The sequence below is a fragment of the Miniopterus schreibersii genome (genome assembly GCF_964146895.1).
Source record: "Miniopterus schreibersii genome assembly, chromosome: 2".
Taxonomy (NCBI): Eukaryota; Metazoa; Chordata; class Mammalia; order Chiroptera; family Miniopteridae; genus Miniopterus; species Miniopterus schreibersii.
The window spans coordinates 98,401,690-98,421,278 of record NC_138102.1 but is presented as its reverse complement, the minus strand read 5'-3'; the positions used below and the strand labels follow the sequence as shown (position 1 = coordinate 98,421,278).

Sequence of the window (19,589 nt, the reverse complement as noted above, 5' to 3'; positions counted from 1 at the left end):
CATCTCTTTATTTCCTGGAAAGTACTGTTTCAAAATTGCAAGACTATCTCTTACATCTAAGTTTCTGGAACTTCTTGGTCATCTTATCCCCGGTTACAGTAACTTGTAAATGCTATCTTTCCTTTCTGTGTTCCCTCATTTAACACAGCAGTTGTTGAATTCTCATTCATCTTCTCCTATGTTCCCTGCCCAAGAAGGCAGTTTTTAACTCATCCTCACAAGGGACTTATGCTTCTTGAAATGCAGGTTCCTTATTCAACTGATATCCTCCTACAACAGTGCTTGAGATGGGTCTCTGGAGTCAGGGGGATGACTCAAACCTGCCCTGTGTGACTTCCCAGATGGATGACTGTATTTACCCCTCAAACAGAAAGGATAATATCACCCATACATAGGTCTACCTCAGGAACAACTGAGATAAACTGCTGTGCCAACTGCCTGGCACACAGTGAACTCAATGAGATGCCATCACTTATTATTATCTCATTCAAATGAGGTTCTGGATGTCTCTCTAACTTACACTTACACTTACACTGTCCTTTGCATATGTGTTTTTTATTTTAAGTCTCTTCAAATCCTTCTTGGAAAGGATTAATAAGGAAATAAATCCATCAATTTGATCCTGTGAGCTCAGTTTTGCCTTTCTGTTTCTAGGAGTGGATATGCCTTCGATTTTCTACAAAAGTAGGACAATTGCTGTGGTATTGTTTACAATAGACTTCCTGAAGTGACTTCAAAATAAGCCTTGATTCCATTCTTGGTGTGGTTAGCGTTAGGTATGATCACAATTGTTTAAAATATTCTAATTAAGAATATTGTTTATAGAAATCGTGCATTAAGAATAACACCAGACAAACTCGGCTCATAGAGTTCTTGTAAAAGTTAAATGGGGCAACATGAAAAGAGTTCGGCCATACTAACATTTCTTGCTATTACATAAGATTTGTGTCCCCTCTTTCACACAGATTTTGCACTGACTGAAGGCAGTACAGTCACCCCTTTGTGCCAAAAAGGATATTTTCCCTGTGGGAACCTGACCAAGTGCTTGCCGAGAGCTTTTCACTGTGATGGTGTAAACGACTGTGGAAACGGTGCTGATGAGGAGAACTGTGGTGAGGATTCCCCCTCAGCTCCATATGTGTATCCCACCTTGTTAGCCCCCAAACTGTAGGTGAATCAGATAATAATTGTAACAAACTGGAAGAGATGGTTTGGCATTCTATAGGGAATCCCTTTGTAACACAAATAATTGCTCCTCAATTTATTTGTGATAACTACCTGAACTTTCATATACAGAGGCTGCTTAAAATAGAAACGCAGTATTATGAAGTGTTATATTTGATAAAAATTAAAATTACATTTTAAACTCTACTTGGATACTCATAGTTTAATTTTAAATGCTTTCCTATGACTACTTCGTTATGGCCTGGAAATTGGTTCAGTGTGAATGGGCCTGCCTAGATAATTAATGTATTTAACAGACCCATGTTGAGGCCCACTAGGTGCTCTCAAACTCACTGGGGCCCAGCAGGCTCAAGGAAGACAATAGTCTTGACTTCATGAAGTTCACATGGACCTTGTGAACAAGGAGCATAATAAACTCATACATAAATAAATTAAATAATTTCAGAGTGATAGTTCTGTGAAGTATATAAAACAGGATAATGGGATAGAAGGTGACGTGGAGGGTGGCCTACTTCAAAGACATAACCGGAGAAAAGCCTCTCTGAGATGATGACATCTGAACTGAAAGTGAAATGAAAATGAGAGGGAAACCATGACATATTCTGGAGGAACAAAGTTCCAAGCAAAGGAATAAGCAAGTGCAAAGGCCCTGAGACTGCATGAAATAAGACAGTGTGTTTATGGGACAAAAAAAGCCAGTATGGCTTGAGCAAAGTGAACAAGAACATAGAGGATAAAGAATTAAGCAGAAGCTAGATCATGAAGGGTCTTACAGGCCATTTTAGGTCTGTATATTGAGACTGTATATGTTGTCTAACATAACCTGTGAGTTTTCTTCTTAAAGAGACTGATGCCAAGAGAGGTCGACATGTCTAGTTAGTCATAGAGTAGACACTAGGACCCAGATCTTCTGAATATGAAAGAATCCCATGTGTTTTCTACCACACAGAACTGCCACTTGTTGCCACTGCCCAACTGGCAATCAAAGTGACACAGCAAAGTCCAAGATGTTGAGCATCTATCTGTCTCTAGAATCTGCTCTAGAGACATGTTATCCACACATGCTTCCCTCTAATGGAACATTTTGCTTCACCTCCCATGGATCACTCCCACTTACCTTAGAATGCAGTTACGGACACCTGAGCAGCTTGGCTTCTCTGGCTATGCTTCCCCACCCTGAAGCTCTACCACCAGTCTATGACAAAGACCCTTTCTCTGTTGCCATAATACCCTGGTGTACCTGTGTTACTATACTATGGACTGCCTTCCTTTTTCACTATACTTCTCTCACTAGACGTGAACTCCTCAAGAAGAATTTTTGTTTGTGTCTTGTTTTGGTGTCACCAGAGCCTAGAACATGTAGGTGCTCAATCCGTGCTCAGTGGTGGGTCAGTTCACTGGATGCCAGTGGCAAGCCACTCAGATTCTTGGCTTTCCTCTTCACTGCACAGGAATCAGAGACCACGTGTGTTTATCTATCTTATGAATATGTTCTGCACACAAAATAAGTAATCCATATGAAGGCATCAAGTAGAATCATTGTAAGAACCATTGAGGATATTAACAATAAATAGAACTAAATTAAAGTTTGCAGGGATCAAAGGGAACTTTGGGCCACTATTTAAATTTACTTTTTTATTACTTTTTTTTATTGAATTTATTGGGGTGACACATTGGTTAATAAAATTGTACAGGTTTCATGTATACAGTTCTACAATACACCATCTGTATAGTATATTGTGTATTTATCACTCCAAGTCAAGCCTCCTTCCATCACCATTATCCCCTTTTTACCTTCTTCGACCTACCCCTACCCACTTCCCTCTGGCAATCGCCACACTCTTGTCTGTGTCCATGAGTCTTTCTTTTTTTTCTTTGCTTAATCCCTCCACCCTTCTCCTCCAGCCTTAAAACCCCTCCCCTCTGACAGCTGTCAGTCTGTTCTGTGTATCTAAGAGTTTCCACTTTTCTATTTGTATGAACTTTAGTATCATACATTTAATGCAGATCTTATCATGATAATAGCATATGTTAAAGTAATGACACTTCAAAATCAGGCCTCCTTCTTTAAGAAATATAATTTTATTGCAAACAAAAAGAGAAAGAAACTTGGCAAATAAACAGATCATATCCTCTGAAAAATTGACAAAATATTTTTTCTATCAATAGGACTAGACAGCCTTTATGAAAGGGGATTTTTTTTCTTTATTAAAAATGTCAGGTGACATAAATATCAGAACTCATTACATCTATCAAGTACATATCTACATATCCATATGCAATAGTATGCATATGACAAAATAAAATTTAGATTATATTTTTTTCTGAGGACCTCAAAATTAAGATCAAACTTAAAAATGTCAGCACTGGAAATAGGTGACATTTTTCAAGATGCGCATACAATTATTATATATTTCTCATATATTTTATGATACATACATTTGAAATGTTTGCAATTTCAAAAAAGAGAAAAATTTTAGATGTCCTCCTAGTGTTTTCTCCCTTACCTTCAATGTTAACATTCTATTCCTTAAACCAATTTTTAACTGATTTCATTATCAAATTTTTAGACTTTTGTTTTGTATTTCAATATTTGATTTACACCATAACTGACACATATTCATCACCATTTTGCAGGGGACACTAGTGGATGGGCGACTATATTTGGCACAATCCATGGAAATGCTGATAAAGTGGCATTCACACAGGAGTGCTGTAAGTGGCATTGGTTCAATGACTCTAGATGACTTTCAGTGCATAGATTTACATGGGCGGGTGATCAATTCCCTTTAGATTTCCATTTCAGTTCAATGTATTTCAGGGTCACACTATCTACTGTATGCCCAGGGACTGAGAAGGTAAAGAGAAAAATACAACATGCTCCATTCATGCTCACTGTATGTATTAGTCTCTATTTGCAAGAATGCACAGGTGTGCACTAACTGTAACACGTAATAAAGATCTTATTCCCTTTAATTACTTTCTTCTCACCAACTACTTGGCAGCCCTTATGTTAGGCACTGAGAGTCCAGCAATAAGATGTGGCCCCAGCCCACACATGCCTCACATGTAGCAGGAAAGACAAATCCTTACAGAAGCAGGAATGATTCAGTATTAGTGCAAAACTGGAGAAATGGTGTTTGCATAAGGGAATGTGGAAATCCCTTAGAGGAAATAATGGCTCTGCCATGAATGGGGAAAGACCCAGAGAGAAGATGACATTGAGATGAACTTGGAAGTCCTTGGATGGAAGGAAGGGTAAGAGGTAACAGAGTGAGCAGGGGAGCAAGATCAGCAAAACCCTGAGATGGGAAGGTGCAGAGCATGCTTCTCAATGCCTTTTTCTGGGTGCTGAATGCATGGTGTGGGGAGAGCAGGAACTGAACCTGGAATGGTCGGGCCTGCCCATAAAGCGTTTGGGCTGCACACTTTGGAGTCTGGTCTCTATCTTATAGACAGAATTGTGTCTATGTATATACATATATTATATATGTGTGTAATAATATAATATATATTACGTATAATATACATGATATAGGTACACATGTAGACATAACAATGTAGGTGTATTTACAGTTAAATACTACACTAACAGTATATTATGCACTTTATAATGCCAGGTTATAATTATTTCTTATCCTATACTTTGTTATACACAAATATATCAGATATAAAAGTTAGAAATTAAAAAGAGTAAATTAAAAGATTAGAAATAAATATATCTGAAAGTTTTGGTATTTTCTTCCTGAACCACAGTGTGTCATCTTGTACACACCCCTTTTTGGAGGTCACTGCTGTGCAGGTGGGCAACCAATAAGGTTTTGAGCCTATTTTTCTTTTATGAAGAGAAAAATAAGAAGAAGTGTATGTGACAATGATGCTCCCATTAGAATTGTAGAGACTGGCTTAGAATGGTGATTCTCAACCTGGGACAACCCTCCCCACTAACCCCAGAGAACATTTGACAATGTTTGAAGGCATTTTTGGTTGTCACAGCTAGAAGGAGGTGGGTTACTACTGGCATCAAGTGGGCAGAGGCCACAGATGCTGCTGAACACCCTAACAACAGACAATGGCATGATCCAAATGTCAACCTTGCTGAGGAGCAATGTGACAGAGATACTATTTATTATGTTTCTTGCAATGCTCCAGACTAATACTAAGAATCTGAACCCAGAAAATACCATGGGGAAGAGTGAGGTAGACTGATGCAAGAGGTAGTTCAGAAGACTCCACAAAGCATGGAGTGAGACTGGTTTGCAGGTGAGGGAGTTCTGCTCGCAGTTCTGGTTTAGGCAATAGGCCCAGCTTGGGCTATGTGGAATCTTTTGGTAAATAAGAGTGTCCAATCACAGGTTTTCAGTGTAAACAATACTGTTCTCAATCTCAATAAACATAGAAGTAAACATTCTGAAGTAGTATTTAGGAAGTTGAGCTAATTAGCATAAACTTATAAATGACATAGAATATATTCCAAAACTTTTTACACTAGAAGGCATCTTGGGAATTAAACGGGCACTCAAGACAAGTTTCCTGAATTGATGAAAAGTCAGCAAAATTGATTTTTAAAATCAAGTTTGGATAAAAGTAATCTAAAAGAAGCAGAGCAATCACAAAGAACTTATACTCAGATTTAGATGAATAACAATAAAGCTTAAATTTTGAAAATAGCTCTCATTTTCTTAGCTCCATCAAAACAAATATCCATGGGATTAGAGGCAAAATAAAATGCTTCACAAATGTGTGTTCTCCTCCACCCCCTCCCTCCCACACACACACATACACACACATAATTGTCTCATGGGCCAAGATGGTCTGGTTTCACCATAGATTACTCATTCTTTTATGTCATTATCTTAATAATTATGAAGGTTCATTCAGAGCAAATTCTGAAGCCTTTTTTCCCTCTGAATGTTTCCGATTGCCAGCCCTTTGGTTTTCTTGGCTTTGAAGCTGCTCTACACCCTTGACCTTCCACCTTAACTTTATAGCAATGAGAACAAAAAATGCAAGTGAGAGCATATCTGACTTGGTTGATTTTAATAAGGCATGATGGTGGCTACTGCAGAACCTGCATCTAACTGTTCTCTAAGAGGAGTTTAAAAGGGGAAAATAATTAAATTTCATTTCAATCAACAAGTGTTTATTGAGCAGCCTCTTTGTGCCATTTGATTAAATTGAATTGACTCAATTATCACATTAAAGGTTTACTCAAACATACCAATATCCCTCCTTGAGGAGAAAGTAATCTTGTTTCACTATAAAGTTTTTGCTATTTAAACATATCTATGGTTTCTTTCTAATCACTTGTTAATTGCCTTTGAAAAGACCACTGGGAGCTTGAACAGAGATGAATGCCACACTAGTCAGTATTTGACTACAAATAGAGAATTCTTATTTGCTTTTATTATGGGACTGAATTAGCTCATTATCAGGATGTATAAGTTATACATTCAAAGAAAAGAGAACAATGTCAGTTATCAGACATAAAGTGATAAATAAAGTATTTTTTGCTTAGTGAAAACTTGCCCTTTTGGCCCCCAGTTCTAAACCAGTATCCACAACGTTGTGACTGCAAAGAAACAGAACTGGAATGTGTGAATGCTGGCTTAACGTCGGTGCCTCCCGTTTCCAGCAACGTGACGCTGCTGTGAGTAGAATTCACATCTTAATGACATTTGCCCCTAAAGTCGCTGAAAAATTGTGTAACCTGCTCTAATCTCTCTTCATTCTGTTTTATGCTACGTATACATTAAAAAATAATAGAAATCCCCTTTGAAACCACCAACCATCAGAGAATTCTGTGTGCTTCTCGTCCAGGGAAACAATGTCTAACATGCTGCACGTTAGATTAGCTGTTTATCCTTCAGCTCACAGATGCCTGTGATCCGGGGTTCTTATTTTCACCTACTTTATGATTTATGTATTGCTGCTAATATCCAGTACTATACAATTAAAAATTAAGAAAAGGGAGAGCAGTCACTTATTGTACCTCCTTTTTATAAGTGGCAATTTGTTTGAAGTTGGAAGGTATGAGGAGCCACGACACTAGCTATGTCATAATCATGCATGTGTATGTTTACTATTTGAAGTCTCCAGAATTTGCTGTCATGTCACAATTTGGGCATGCATGAGCTGGTTGAAATTTTTGTTGTTTTTTTGGGCTTGTTTGTTGTCTTTCATGAAATTATCCAAAGAGTAAAAGACAAAATGAAATCACCGTAGATGTTCCAGTCTGTTATGCTAACTGGCTGACCTGGGCAAAGACTTGCAAGCTGTTTTAATTTTGCTCTATGGCCTTTTCGTAAGAAAGTCTCCAGTTACCACTGTCCTTTTCAAATGTGTGAAGTGGGCATGGAGGGTCATCGGAAAGTCTCTTCTTAAGCACTCAGCTTCTAGGGAAGAGTTTGGTTGGTCATAAAATCCTTAATGAAATCTGCTTTACATGTTATTTTAGGTCTCTTAAGAAAAACAAAATTCACAGTCTTCCAGATAAAGTTTTCATCAAATATGCAGAACTTAAAAAGATGTAAGTAGCTATTAAGAGTGTTTTAATGGGAAAATTCCTTGTGGGGTTTTGTTTCAGATGTTTTTTATCTAAAAGTAAAATGAAATATATTATTATTATTAAATTTCTTTATCTAAATGTAATTAATATTAGAGAGTAAAGCATTAAAAAGTATATTTGCTTTCCATTTCATAATTTAAAGTGAACTGATTTTATTTAAACATTTTTGGAGTTAAATTGGAGTTCAGATGACACAGCTCAATCAAAAAGTACAAAGTTCTGAGCTTTTTCTCCAAGTCATTTGGAAAATGACATTGCAGATTCAGAGGCACTAACTTCACCTTTTAACATGAAAGAAGAGTGTTAGCACAAAAACATTGACAGGAAAGATCAGATCATTTAAAACACAGGATGATAGGATACAAACTGTTTCCCAGGATGTCAGGAGGAAATGTGATCTTAGTGAAAGCAAGGATATTAGCATATGTGAGGAAAGAAAATGTTAATAAACAGGGCACAGTCAGCAGTGAAGAAATGCTAGTCAGTGAGAAGCAAAGCAACATGCCAAGATGCTTCCAGCATTGTCCTAGAAAGAAAACCAGGGTGTGGCAGATGCGACCCCTGAGATCATCTCTACTGGAGGACAGGGATGGATTGTCCAACTCCACCTCAACTTGTGTGAACTATCTTTTGACACCATCCATATCAAAACAGAAATGGCCTTGCTTTGTTTCCGTGCTCACCAAGCAACCTTATGATGACTACATTAACTTCCCAAATTATTCATTCTAAAGTATTTGGGAAGTTACCTTGGATAGGAACTAAGAGCACTCTTATTAGTAAACGGGGTACCATACATTTAAATAAAGAAATTGAGAACATTCATCCTCTTGAGAGTTTGGTAGCTGTGTCAGTCGCTCTGAGCCTGGTCACCCTGGGATAATGAGGAGATGAAGTTCTACACTTGCCAGGATGATCTTCAGACTAAATTTTAAAATTAGCAAGGTAATGCCTTAGGGCCCTTCGAAAGTGCCATCATCTTATTGTTTGGTTCTTCAACATTTGGCATGAAGGAGAAAGTTTCTAGAACTGTGGAATATGTTAAAATCCAGGAGTAAAAATAATCTGATCCTTTGCTGATACTGGACAGATGTACTTGGTTTGAAATCTCATCAACAATTCTGTGTCGTCCGTGAATTTGGGAACGGACTCCCTCATCCAAGAAAGGAAGTCACTGAAGGAAGGCAGAACCTTGTGTGAATGTAGGTAACCATGCTGGGGTTTGATTGCAGTCTCTATAAATCCCGTCTGCTGTCGGGACCTGCGGCTTCATCCTGGAGCATGCCGTCATTTTGTCCTTGTCACATAAGAGTAGCTATGCCTTGGCTCTGGGTTTCCAGGCTCCTCTAGAGAGGAAGTTTTAACTACACTACTTCTAGTCTTATTGGAAATTCTTAGAATCACTTGTTCATTCTATGGATCAATATTGTCCCTGTACTGCCTGAATAATGCTCGAGGGAGGACAAATAAAATAGCACTGGCAGAGGGAAGGGAAAAGATTCATGCTTCAGAGTAGCTGTTTAAATTTTGTTATCTGGAGTCAGAGAAAGTTTTATGAGTTTCTAGTTAAATCTTATTATTCATAAGGTAACGTACTACAGTCTGCAATGGTGAATGACTTACCTAGATCTACAACTAGTTAGTGGAAAAGCCAGAATTAGGGCCTGTATCTTCTGATGCCAATGCAGTATTTATTTTATAATAACCAGAAACCTCATGATAGAAAGGAATTGTTCTAGCATCTAATGGAATCTTTTACCAACACATCCTGTCCTGCCCCATGCAGAACTTCCTCCTGTACCTTTTGCTTCTTAATTTGATGGAAGCTGACTTCTGGGGAGGCAGAGGGATCACTATAGAATCAAGCAAAGAGAATTACAATTAGACTTCTCTGGCCAATTTCTTTCCTGGACCACTGAGCCATAGTTTTGTTCTAAGTCAATTCTTATCTCTCATGGTATCTGGTAGCCTACTGAAGAGAAGAATATGGAAGAACTAGCTTTGATAATTCACACTCCAATTTTTCTTAGTGGAAAAAAGTAGGAATTAATGTCAATTGCTCCGATCAGCTGGAAACTTCTCCAAGTAAATGTTTTACTTTGTCTGAGAAAACAACATCATAGCCTGATATTACCCAGCAGGTGTTCTCTTGATGCAAGTTATTTGATGGTTTCTAAGCAATCTGATTCCCCATCCTTTTCCTGAGACTCAAAGAAAATAGATTATAAGACTCCCATCATAAACATTCACTATGTATCTACTATAGGTAAGGGAGAGCACAGGGGATAAGACATAATTTCTTATGTTTATATATCACTTTTTAAAATTTAGAAAGAATTCTAACATTTGGGATTCTCATTTGGAATTTGGTCCTCAAAGTCTGTCAGGTAGGGCAGATATCATTAGATTTCTTTCAGAAATGAGGAGACTCACCCTTGGAGAAGAGAGGCTATTTTCCCAAAGTCAGCCAATTGACAAGTATTGAAGAAGTTTAGCCTAAAAGCCAAACCTCTGACTCTGGTCTTTTGGAAGTTCACCAACATGGTCCAGTCTCAGAACATTTTTATTATTGATGAAAACATCCAATGACCAAAGTTTGATTTAAAATAACTCAGGTTCTTTACATGCATTATTCAGACACCTTACAGCAGCTCATAAGCTCAGCAAACCTTCTTTAAAATCTCTCTTCCCATCCCCTTTCCTCACATTCCTCAGCTCCTCCTGCCACTTTCTCCTGAACTCCCAGAAAAGTCTCACTCAACCTCAAGCAAGCCTTGGTCCTTCCTGCCCTTCTACGATTACCTTTTTCTTCCTAATTCTTCATTACTATAGCCCAAATAACCAAAGTACAAAACCCAAACCATCCCCAGGAAAAGAAGACACCAGATGGACAACCCAGAGTTCTTGGATAGCAGACAGCAGGAAGTTAAAAGATGTCAAAGTCCCCATGTTCATTCTTTCTTTCAACAAATATTTATTCATACCTATGAGGTGCGAGGCTTTAAAGATAGAGCAGAAAACACCACCTATGAAAAGTTCTCTCTTCACAGAGCTTAACCTCCCATGGAGGAAGATAGATAATAAAATACAGAGTGTGTTAGATAGTGATTAGGGCTGTGGAGAAAAATAAACCAGGTAGGGAATTAAAGAGCGCTGAGGGAAAGGAGTTTATAACAATACCAATATACTAATAAAGTGTGTCTGTCACATAACTCTACTACTTCCCCAGGCATCTTTAAGGCTCCCCTCATTCTGAGATTCACCCTACAAGACTGATCAGAACGCACCGAATCAGTCTTCTACGTGACTTCAGATATTTAAGGCTGGCAATCACCCTGAAACCCACCACAGGTCTTTTCTCCAAGCAGCTTCAAAGTCTTAAATTCCTCCCTAAAGGCTTGGTTTCAAATCTGTCATTATCTGCCTTGTGTGTGGTATCTAGAATAAACATAATATGACCCTGTGATGCGGCCAGGGCACAACCGGAGGAAGGTAGCAACATTTCCTTTCTAAAAGTCACATGCTCTGAGGCTACATTTGCTCTTTTGGTGGATACTTCATTTCCTTAACTCCCGGTGATTTTGCTTCAAAGTTCCCAATCCTGTGTCAAATATTTTATTTCTAGGTGATGGCTTCTCCATCCTGCAGTTGTTACTGAGCATTTGAGAGCTATCTGTGGGTTCTCAAATGTATCCCTATCCAGTCTCATCCTGTTGGATTCAACTTTTCTTACCAGAGTATGAAGATCTTTTTGGGTCATCTAACATAATTCACTGCTCCTCCCAGTGTTCTGTCATCCGAAAATAAGATGAACCATCTTTACCCAAGTCATGGAGTGAAATACTGAAAAGGACAATTGTCTTCCAAGACCCCTCTGCCATCATCCTTCAGAAAACATGTACCTTTATTTTTGTCCATAAAAACATCATAAAACCACTCTGTCAAAGCCTGATAAACATATAAGCAATATTGGCCACACATTTTTGTCTGATCATTCTTTCCAAGAAAATCAGGTTGGTTTGCCTGTCCTGTTTCTCGTGAACTACCCTATCCCCTTTCTCTCTGAGCTCTTACAAAACAGCATTATAATAGTCTGTTCTCTCCCAGAACCAATGTCGAGCCCATTCAACTGTAGCTTATGAGATTTACTTATTCCCTTTCAGAAAAATCAAAATTGCATTTGCCATCTTTAATTTTCCAATTGCTCTTCCTCTGTCCAGGTTCCTCAGTAATTGATCATGACTCGGTGCTTTCATTTTTGTGTTTCTCAATTTCTAGGAGAAATCTTCCCAACCATAGGACTTTAACTGGCCTTGATTAACATGTTCTACCATCTTGGACTTTCATGTTTTCTGCCCTATACCCCTTCTATTCCCTTCAGTCTAAGATCATCTTTGCTGACTGAGAAGACAGGAACTGTGCAGGAGTTGAGAATTTATATTTTTATATTATTTCATAATATTATAAAACAGATCCCATACAGCAGGCTTGGGCTTCTTCTTAACATTTTCTTATTTCTAAATATAACTAGAAATACATATTGCCCACAGTATTCTTCAAGGTCTGAGTTTGAACATGACGAGGTCATTTTTCAACTTTGATTATATTTTTGTGAACCCCTCACATTCATCCTTGAATTTTGAAAAAACCCTTACTGCCCACCATACGCTCCTCTGAGTTGGATGGTCCGTCTGGTTCTCTCATGTACCAGGTACCACTGCCACCACCACCCCTCATTGTTGTGTATGTTGAAACATAAGTGAATATCAATGAGTATTTGTTGAAGGAATACTGTGCCAAACTAGCATGCAGGACTAAAGAGAATGTGGAGAGCATCTTCAGCAGGGAGAACAAATTAGCATAAGCAGAAACACTCAAAGGATATCAGGAAGAGAGTGACCAGGGCAGGTTGTCTAAAGGTAAAGAATGTCCACAGGAAATGATAGTGCATGTGCTGGGAGGTCACTGAATCATGATTGTTGACCCTTTGAATGCCAGGCTAAAGAATCTGAGTTTTATTCTGTCTCACCAGAGAAAAGGCACGTATAAATTTGTGCTTTAGATGGTTTTGAGCAAATAAAATTAATATACATTCTTAAGTTGTTTTGGAATATATCCTAGGAAATACCGAATTTAACATTAAGTGAGTCTCTCTAGTCTGAAATGCTCTAAACATTCACAGTGCAGTTGAGGTCATTTAGGCATCCAGAAGAATAAATTCCTAACTCAAAATGAAATTTTAATTGCCAAGTGAATCAATGTTGCTCAACTTATCTGCATGCTTTTTTATTTATCAGATTATTAATTTTAATAATCTTTAAAAATAGCAAGCCTTTCTAATTTGGGGGAGAAGCGATTTAAGATGACCTTTCAGAGAAATAAAGTAGAATTTATGAGACTGACTATAATACTTTCTCACTGCTACCATGGAAACTACTAGTCATTCTCCTCCTCATTTTAACATAAACCTTATATAATTTAGGAATTCCTTCTTAAACTGGTTCTTGTTCAAGGCAATCATTAGCAACAAAATGTAATGCAATGAGTCACTTGGCTCATGAATACACCATGTTGTTGCTTTAAAAAATAGCCTGTAAACATGCATGTCATTAAAGCATATATATGCTTTAGTTTCAGGTACATAAATTCCTGGTGTTTCTGCTTGAAAACTCCTGACAGCTGAAACAGCAGGAATTCATGAAGCAGTAAGTTATTTCTAAGAAAGCTATTCAATGTGAAGTATATTAAATGGACTCCTATCTCAACTCTGAATAAAAAGAGAGCACCACTTGCCAAATTGTCATGTTTCCAAATTTCTTTTAATATTCACCAAGGTAGTATTCTGCAAAGAAGAAAGCAAATACTTTGGCACTGGAGTCTGAGACAGGGGACTTAGGACTCCAGTTTTCTCTTGGGTGCCAGCAAGCTGACTAAATAGACTAGAAGCTCTTTATTATTTAGGGAGTTGGAGTCTTATCTTGTGGCAGTGAAGGCAATTAGGTTGTACACATCAGGTGAGTCATGCAGCTCAAAAGCACAGTGTCCAGCTCTGGTGGGGTGACTCAGTTGGCTGGAGCATCATTCAATACACCAAAAGATTGTGGGTTCAATTTCCCGTCAGGGCACATACCAAGGTGCCAGTTGGATCCCTGGTCGGGGGCATGTACCGGAGGCAACAGATTGATGTTTCTTTTTCACGTCGATGTTTCTCTCTCCCTCTCTCTCCTTTCCTCTCTTTCTCCTTTTCTCATATACTCAGGTGAGAATTTTAAAAAATAAATGAAAGCACAAGGTCAAATTCACAATTCATGACTGTATCCATCTCTTTAAGATTGACAACATGTGGGTAAACTGTGCATTGCCTTTTTGAGTTAATTATCTTGAATAAAATGTAAATAGCACTAGTTAGGCAATAAATTATATAATTTTTAAGACAAACTTCAAGATATCCATACTATAGTATTATATTCTTTTTCTATTTTTGTTTGCTATTATAACATTTATAACATAATTTATCGTATTAACTTTCATTACATCACTTCAGGGGCTCAGAAAATGCTGCAACAGATATTGATCTGTATGAGCTCATTGTATTCATAGAAGAACTTTATTTTTTTAATATGTTTTTATTGATCTTAGAGAGAGAGGAAGGGAGAAGGGGGAGAGAGAGAGAGAGAGAGAGAGAGAGAGAGAGAGAGAGAGAGAGAGAGAGAGAAAGATATGTAGAGAGAGAAACATCAATGAGAGAGAAACATCAATTGGCTGCCTCCTTCACAGCTCCCACTGGGTATCAAGCCCTCAACTTGGGCATATGCCCTGATCAGGAATTAAACCAGTGACCTCTTAGTGCATAGGACAATGCTCAACCAACTGGGCCACACCAGTCAGGGCTCATAAAAGAGCTTTAAACCAAAAGCAGAATTTATGCTACAATGTGAAAGGTCTCCTCACAGACATGGTGCAGGGGGAGGGAGGTTGGAACACCATTCGGTCTCTTTGGGTTTCAAGTTTACTTGATAGGATTGAAATCTATGCTTTTTGTATCATTATGGATGTAAAGCATGTGCTCTGTAGTACCAACCTTTCTCACATGGTGGTACACAGAGAAAATGACAATATTTGTCCAATATTTGGGGTAAAAGTTGGGTTTTATCTGTAACTGGAAGATAATCTTGGCTTTACCTAGCTACCCAGAGGGCTGAGGGCATCAATATCCTAGCACACCTGTAACACAGTCCTTATTCATAGGCTTTGTAGGTAATAATTGTGGTATAAGTTAATTCAGAGTACAGCCAGATTAAGAAAGTGTTGTATATTATTTTAGAAACCAAATTAAATTCACATAAGAGCTAGGAAAGCCATTTAATAGACTACGTAGTCATTAGTTACTATTATTTGTGTGGATATTTCCTGTCCCTAACGGACTTCGGTAAATATGAATTCAGGGCTAACCTCTCATTGTATAATGAGCACAGGAAATGGAAATTGTTTACTTAGATACTCCCAATAATGCTCTTATTGATTGGATGCTAGATTGCTAAATTGCTTTGGAGGTTAAGTAAATCATGACCCACAAGTTGAAGTTGGTGAACTAGCCCCTGTTCAAGCACTGGTGTCTTTTAGGACCTTGAGCACCTAGACAACTTTCCTTGCTTTCCTCACTCTGCGTCTCAACATAGAAAAGAATAAAACTCGCCCTCTTCTCTTTTTTGTGTGGGAATAGAACAAAGAGAAATGAGAAGTTTGAGGTGGAACTTGGCTGTGAGAGACTAGCTGGTTTCCCATGGTGAGCACTCCTGCAGGTCAGAAGAGAAAGACTGACATGGTTGCCATTTGCAGAAACAGAACTAGTTCCCTCCTCACATCACACCGGAGTTCAGTGGTACAACCCAGAGACACCCCAGTCTGACTGCATGGGTGCTACAGCGACAGCAAGAGTCGGCTAGGTTCTCAGTCATCTGTCCTTGGCAACATATTTACTTCCCCATGAGGGAGAGGGGCTGGGACTTCATAAGCCAAGTTCACAAATGTCTTTAGGGAAAGAGAGCTCATCACACATTCAACAACCTGATGAAGCACACAAACCATGATCACGTGATTCTTCTGTCTTATTCCCACCAGATTTCTTCAGCATAATTGCATTAAACACATATCCAGGAAAGCATTTTTTGGACTACATAATCTACAAATATTGTGAGTAACTTCTTTATAATTATATTATGAATACAGTTTTAAGTAACAATTAAAAGGGTAGAATGGTACTTTTGAAAGGTTTGACTTAGTTGTAGAGAAATGGGAAGACTGGGTTATTACAAAGTGCTTAGATTAGTTATGACACTGAAAGATTTATTAAAAGATTTCTAGGTTTACCAGATGACAGATATAGAGGCTCTCCTTAACCTTGTCTACTCAAATTTGGGTCATTTCCACAATATTTTAGCATTTTGTTTTTTCTGACCCATGCTAACTTACCTACACACTTTCTTAGAATGCTAGTCTACTAAGGATGTGACCAAAAAGGACAAAGCAAAAATCACCCCCATATTTATTCTACTCTTATTCTGAAACATAATATAATATCCTAACACACTATTCTGGGCCACTTTCCTGGTCCTGGCTGCAGTGTTGCGCACACTAGGCTTGTGGCTATCTGTGTCTCCTAGTGTCACTTGGTTTCCCCCCTCTGCTCAGCATTTCTCCTCTCAGTAAAGTGCTTTTGGAAACAGGTGCCCATATTTCATGGTCATCATCAGTGGCTCATATTCTAATTTATGTGACTAAAATGGAGTCTTGAGTCTGCCTAATTCACTCACTCATACTATTTGTAGATATCTCAACCATAACTGCATTACAGCCCTCAGAGCTGGAGTGTTCAAGGATCTACATCAGCTGTCTTGGCTGTAAGTATTCTAGCTTTGCCTGCCCCAGAAAGGACCCGTCTTAATGATACACATCAGTGTTCACAGTTTCCATCTACTTGTGTATCTTGTTTACTTATTTTTCTAGTTGTCACATAATCTGGAGCACTTTACCCAAGCAATTCAGATAATGACACACTGAGTGGTAACTGTGTGAAAAAAACTGGTGCCATGTCCTTTCAGGTGGCCTTCTGAGCCCAGAACTGGGCTTGCTAAGGCTTCTATCCACCCAATGTTTACCTATGGCCAAGTTTCTCACCTCAGCTCTACTGGCATTTGGTACCAGATAATTCTTTGATTGGGGGAAAGGGAGGTGTCCTTGTGCATTTTTGGATGTTTAGCAGCTCCTGTGGCCTCTACCTCACTAGATGCCAGTAGTACTCGACCCTAGAGTGTGACAACCAAAAATGTGTCCAGACACTCACAAACGTCCCCTGGGAGAGAAACTGCCCTCTGTGGAAAATCACTGACCTAGAAAGTAAGCAAGTTAAGGACTTTTTGAATTTCCAGGGCACTCATAGAAAAGTCTGAATGGATGGTGGCTTATGGTGTGTCACCACTTTCAAGGCTGAGCCATCAGTCGCACCGCAAGGGATCTCACATCAGATTTCTGTGTTTTCATCAGGAAAATGAACAAAGGGTAGTTAGCAGGTGCCCTGTGTCTGTTTGCCCATTTTCCATGGGTTGGCCTGGTTTAATGGAGAAGGTCAGGGCTCCAGCTTCATCCAGACCCTTGTGTATACTGTGGCCCCAGGCTTAATGTTGCAGGTGACTTTCTTAGTCTTTCTAGGCCTCTTTTCCTCATCTGTTAACTGAAATCATAATTCCTTTTTAAGAGAGATATTGTGGGGACTGGCTCACATGTCATATGTAAAGTGCCACATACATTGTGCCTGGCATATAGTAGATGCTCAATGTCACTCTCTTCCCCAGATCTTCAAGGACCTCTGGCAATAAAAGGAAATGGTACCAGGCTTCAAATACAACAAAAGAAAAGAAGGCATATTTCTCCTTAGTCTAATTTTTTTTTCTAGGAAAGACCATATATACTTAAAAATAGTAATTTGAATATGTAATTTGAATATTTTTCACTTTTTCACCCTTTTTGCTCCTAATGAATTTGTTTGTATCAACATTATTAAATACATCATTTAAACACTGTGAGACCATGGAACCATTTGTCATTTCCTAAGAATTTTTTTTCAGTTCATTCTTTATTTATCAATAGTGGGTCAAAGCATTTAAGGATTCCAAGTTCAGCCAATAAATAAATAAGAGCAGCTTGTGTGGGTCCCACATGTCCAGAGGTGAAGGGTAAACCTTGGGTCTGTAAGTCCATCAGGATGGACTTGCTTCTTGCTGGGATGGGCTTTTGGAGGAAAGAAGCGCCTTGCCCACAGGGTGAAGGGAAGGCTCTCAGGGAGAGGAGTGATCCCAGTGTGAAGAAACAGGAAGGGGGACAGCAGGCATTGGGCAGAAGCAGAATTGTCACAGGCCTTTTAGTTTTTCTTGCTTTTACTTCAAAAATGTCTCTGACATTGGAAATATTTGTGATCTGTTTTGTCAGAATTCTAGATGAAAATCCAATAACCACAATTTCACAGCAGCTATTCACTGGACTAAATTCCTTGTTTTTCCTGTAAGTATTCACTTCCTTTACAATGCATCTGTCTATACATTGCAGTGATACCAGCTTACAAAAAAAACACACAAACAAAAACCTAGAAAAATCAAGCCCACTACAATTTTTATTAGTCAAAACCTCTCCTGTATTTCCAGTCACAATTACTGTTGCTACTTCCTGACCAGGGCTCATATATATTTTAAGCCTACCAGTCGATTTCTTTTGGATCTCTTTTCATTTCCTTTAGTCCTAAGGCATGTTTATATGTGCAGTGGTTGACCAAAAATAATGGTCATTTTTATCTCCCAACTAAATTTATTTTTTTATTATTATTATTTTTAAAATATATCTTTATTGATTTCAGAGAGAGGAAAGGAGAGGGAGAGAGAGAGACAGAAACATCAATGATGAGAGAGGCATTGATCGAGCCCGCAACCCGGGCATGTGCCCTGACCGGGAATCAAACCCTGATTGCCTGGATCCCAGGTCGACGCTCAACCACTGAGCCTTGCCCGGCCGGGCCCAACTAAATTTAAATCACGTGGAATCTCCTAGAAGATTAGCCCCAACTACATTTTTTTTTAAATCGATTTCAGAGAAAGGAAGGGAGAGGGAGAGAGAGAGAGATAGAAACATCAATGATGAGAGTCATTGATTGGCTCCCTCCTGCATGCCCCCTACTGGGGGTTGAGCCTAAAACCCAGGTATGTGCCCTGATCAGGAATCAAACAGTGATCTCCAGGTTCATGGGTTAACGCTCAACCACTGAGCCAAAACGGCTGGGCCCAACTACATTTTTTAACAGAGGAAAATGTGCCTTTGCCCAGCAAGGGTCATTGAAAAGGCCAAAATATTTGTCCTACCAACAGAGCCACTCTCATAATTACATTGTCACTGTTTATTAATAGACTAGAATGATCTATCAGCAGGGCTTATTATGTCCCTTTGCAGTTAATCATATAGCATCATTATTTCTCTATTTGTCATGAGAGACCACAAGCTACACAATTAATATCACAAATTAATTGTGTAGCTTAACTGCTCATGAGTTGTTGTTTTCTTTGCTCAAATGTCCCCTACATCACTTCTTGGATTTAATATCAGTTCCAGTGTGGCTCTTTAATATTGTAAATGATTAATGTTTCCCTTAAGAAGAAACTTTGGATGAGTAATGGTGGAAATGATTGCAAATTTGGAGTTTACAAGAAAAAATATCATGAACTTCAAAATTATCACCTAATATATATTTTGTTTCATCTCATAAAATTAAATTGTATAATATTTATTACCAGGT

The 19,589-nt window shown here is 38.5% G+C and overlaps 1 protein-coding gene across 1 annotated transcript in view; it reads left to right on the top strand.

The window, feature by feature from the left end:
• The window catches only part of RXFP2 (relaxin family peptide receptor 2), a gene marked incomplete at both ends in the record, with an annotated part of 56,098 nt that overhangs the window by 17,193 nt on the left and 19,316 nt on the right, over nt 1–19,589 (top strand). Inside the window, 7 exons of the mRNA XM_081125904.1 lie at nt 966–1,112; nt 3,823–3,900; nt 6,730–6,835; nt 7,643–7,714; nt 15,875–15,946; nt 16,582–16,653; nt 18,239–18,310. Coding sequence (XP_080982030.1) covers nt 966–1,112; nt 3,823–3,900; nt 6,730–6,835; nt 7,643–7,714; nt 15,875–15,946; nt 16,582–16,653; nt 18,239–18,310 — 619 coding nt within the window. The remainder of the gene's footprint in view (nt 1–965; nt 1,113–3,822; nt 3,901–6,729; nt 6,836–7,642; nt 7,715–15,874; nt 15,947–16,581; nt 16,654–18,238; nt 18,311–19,589) is intronic.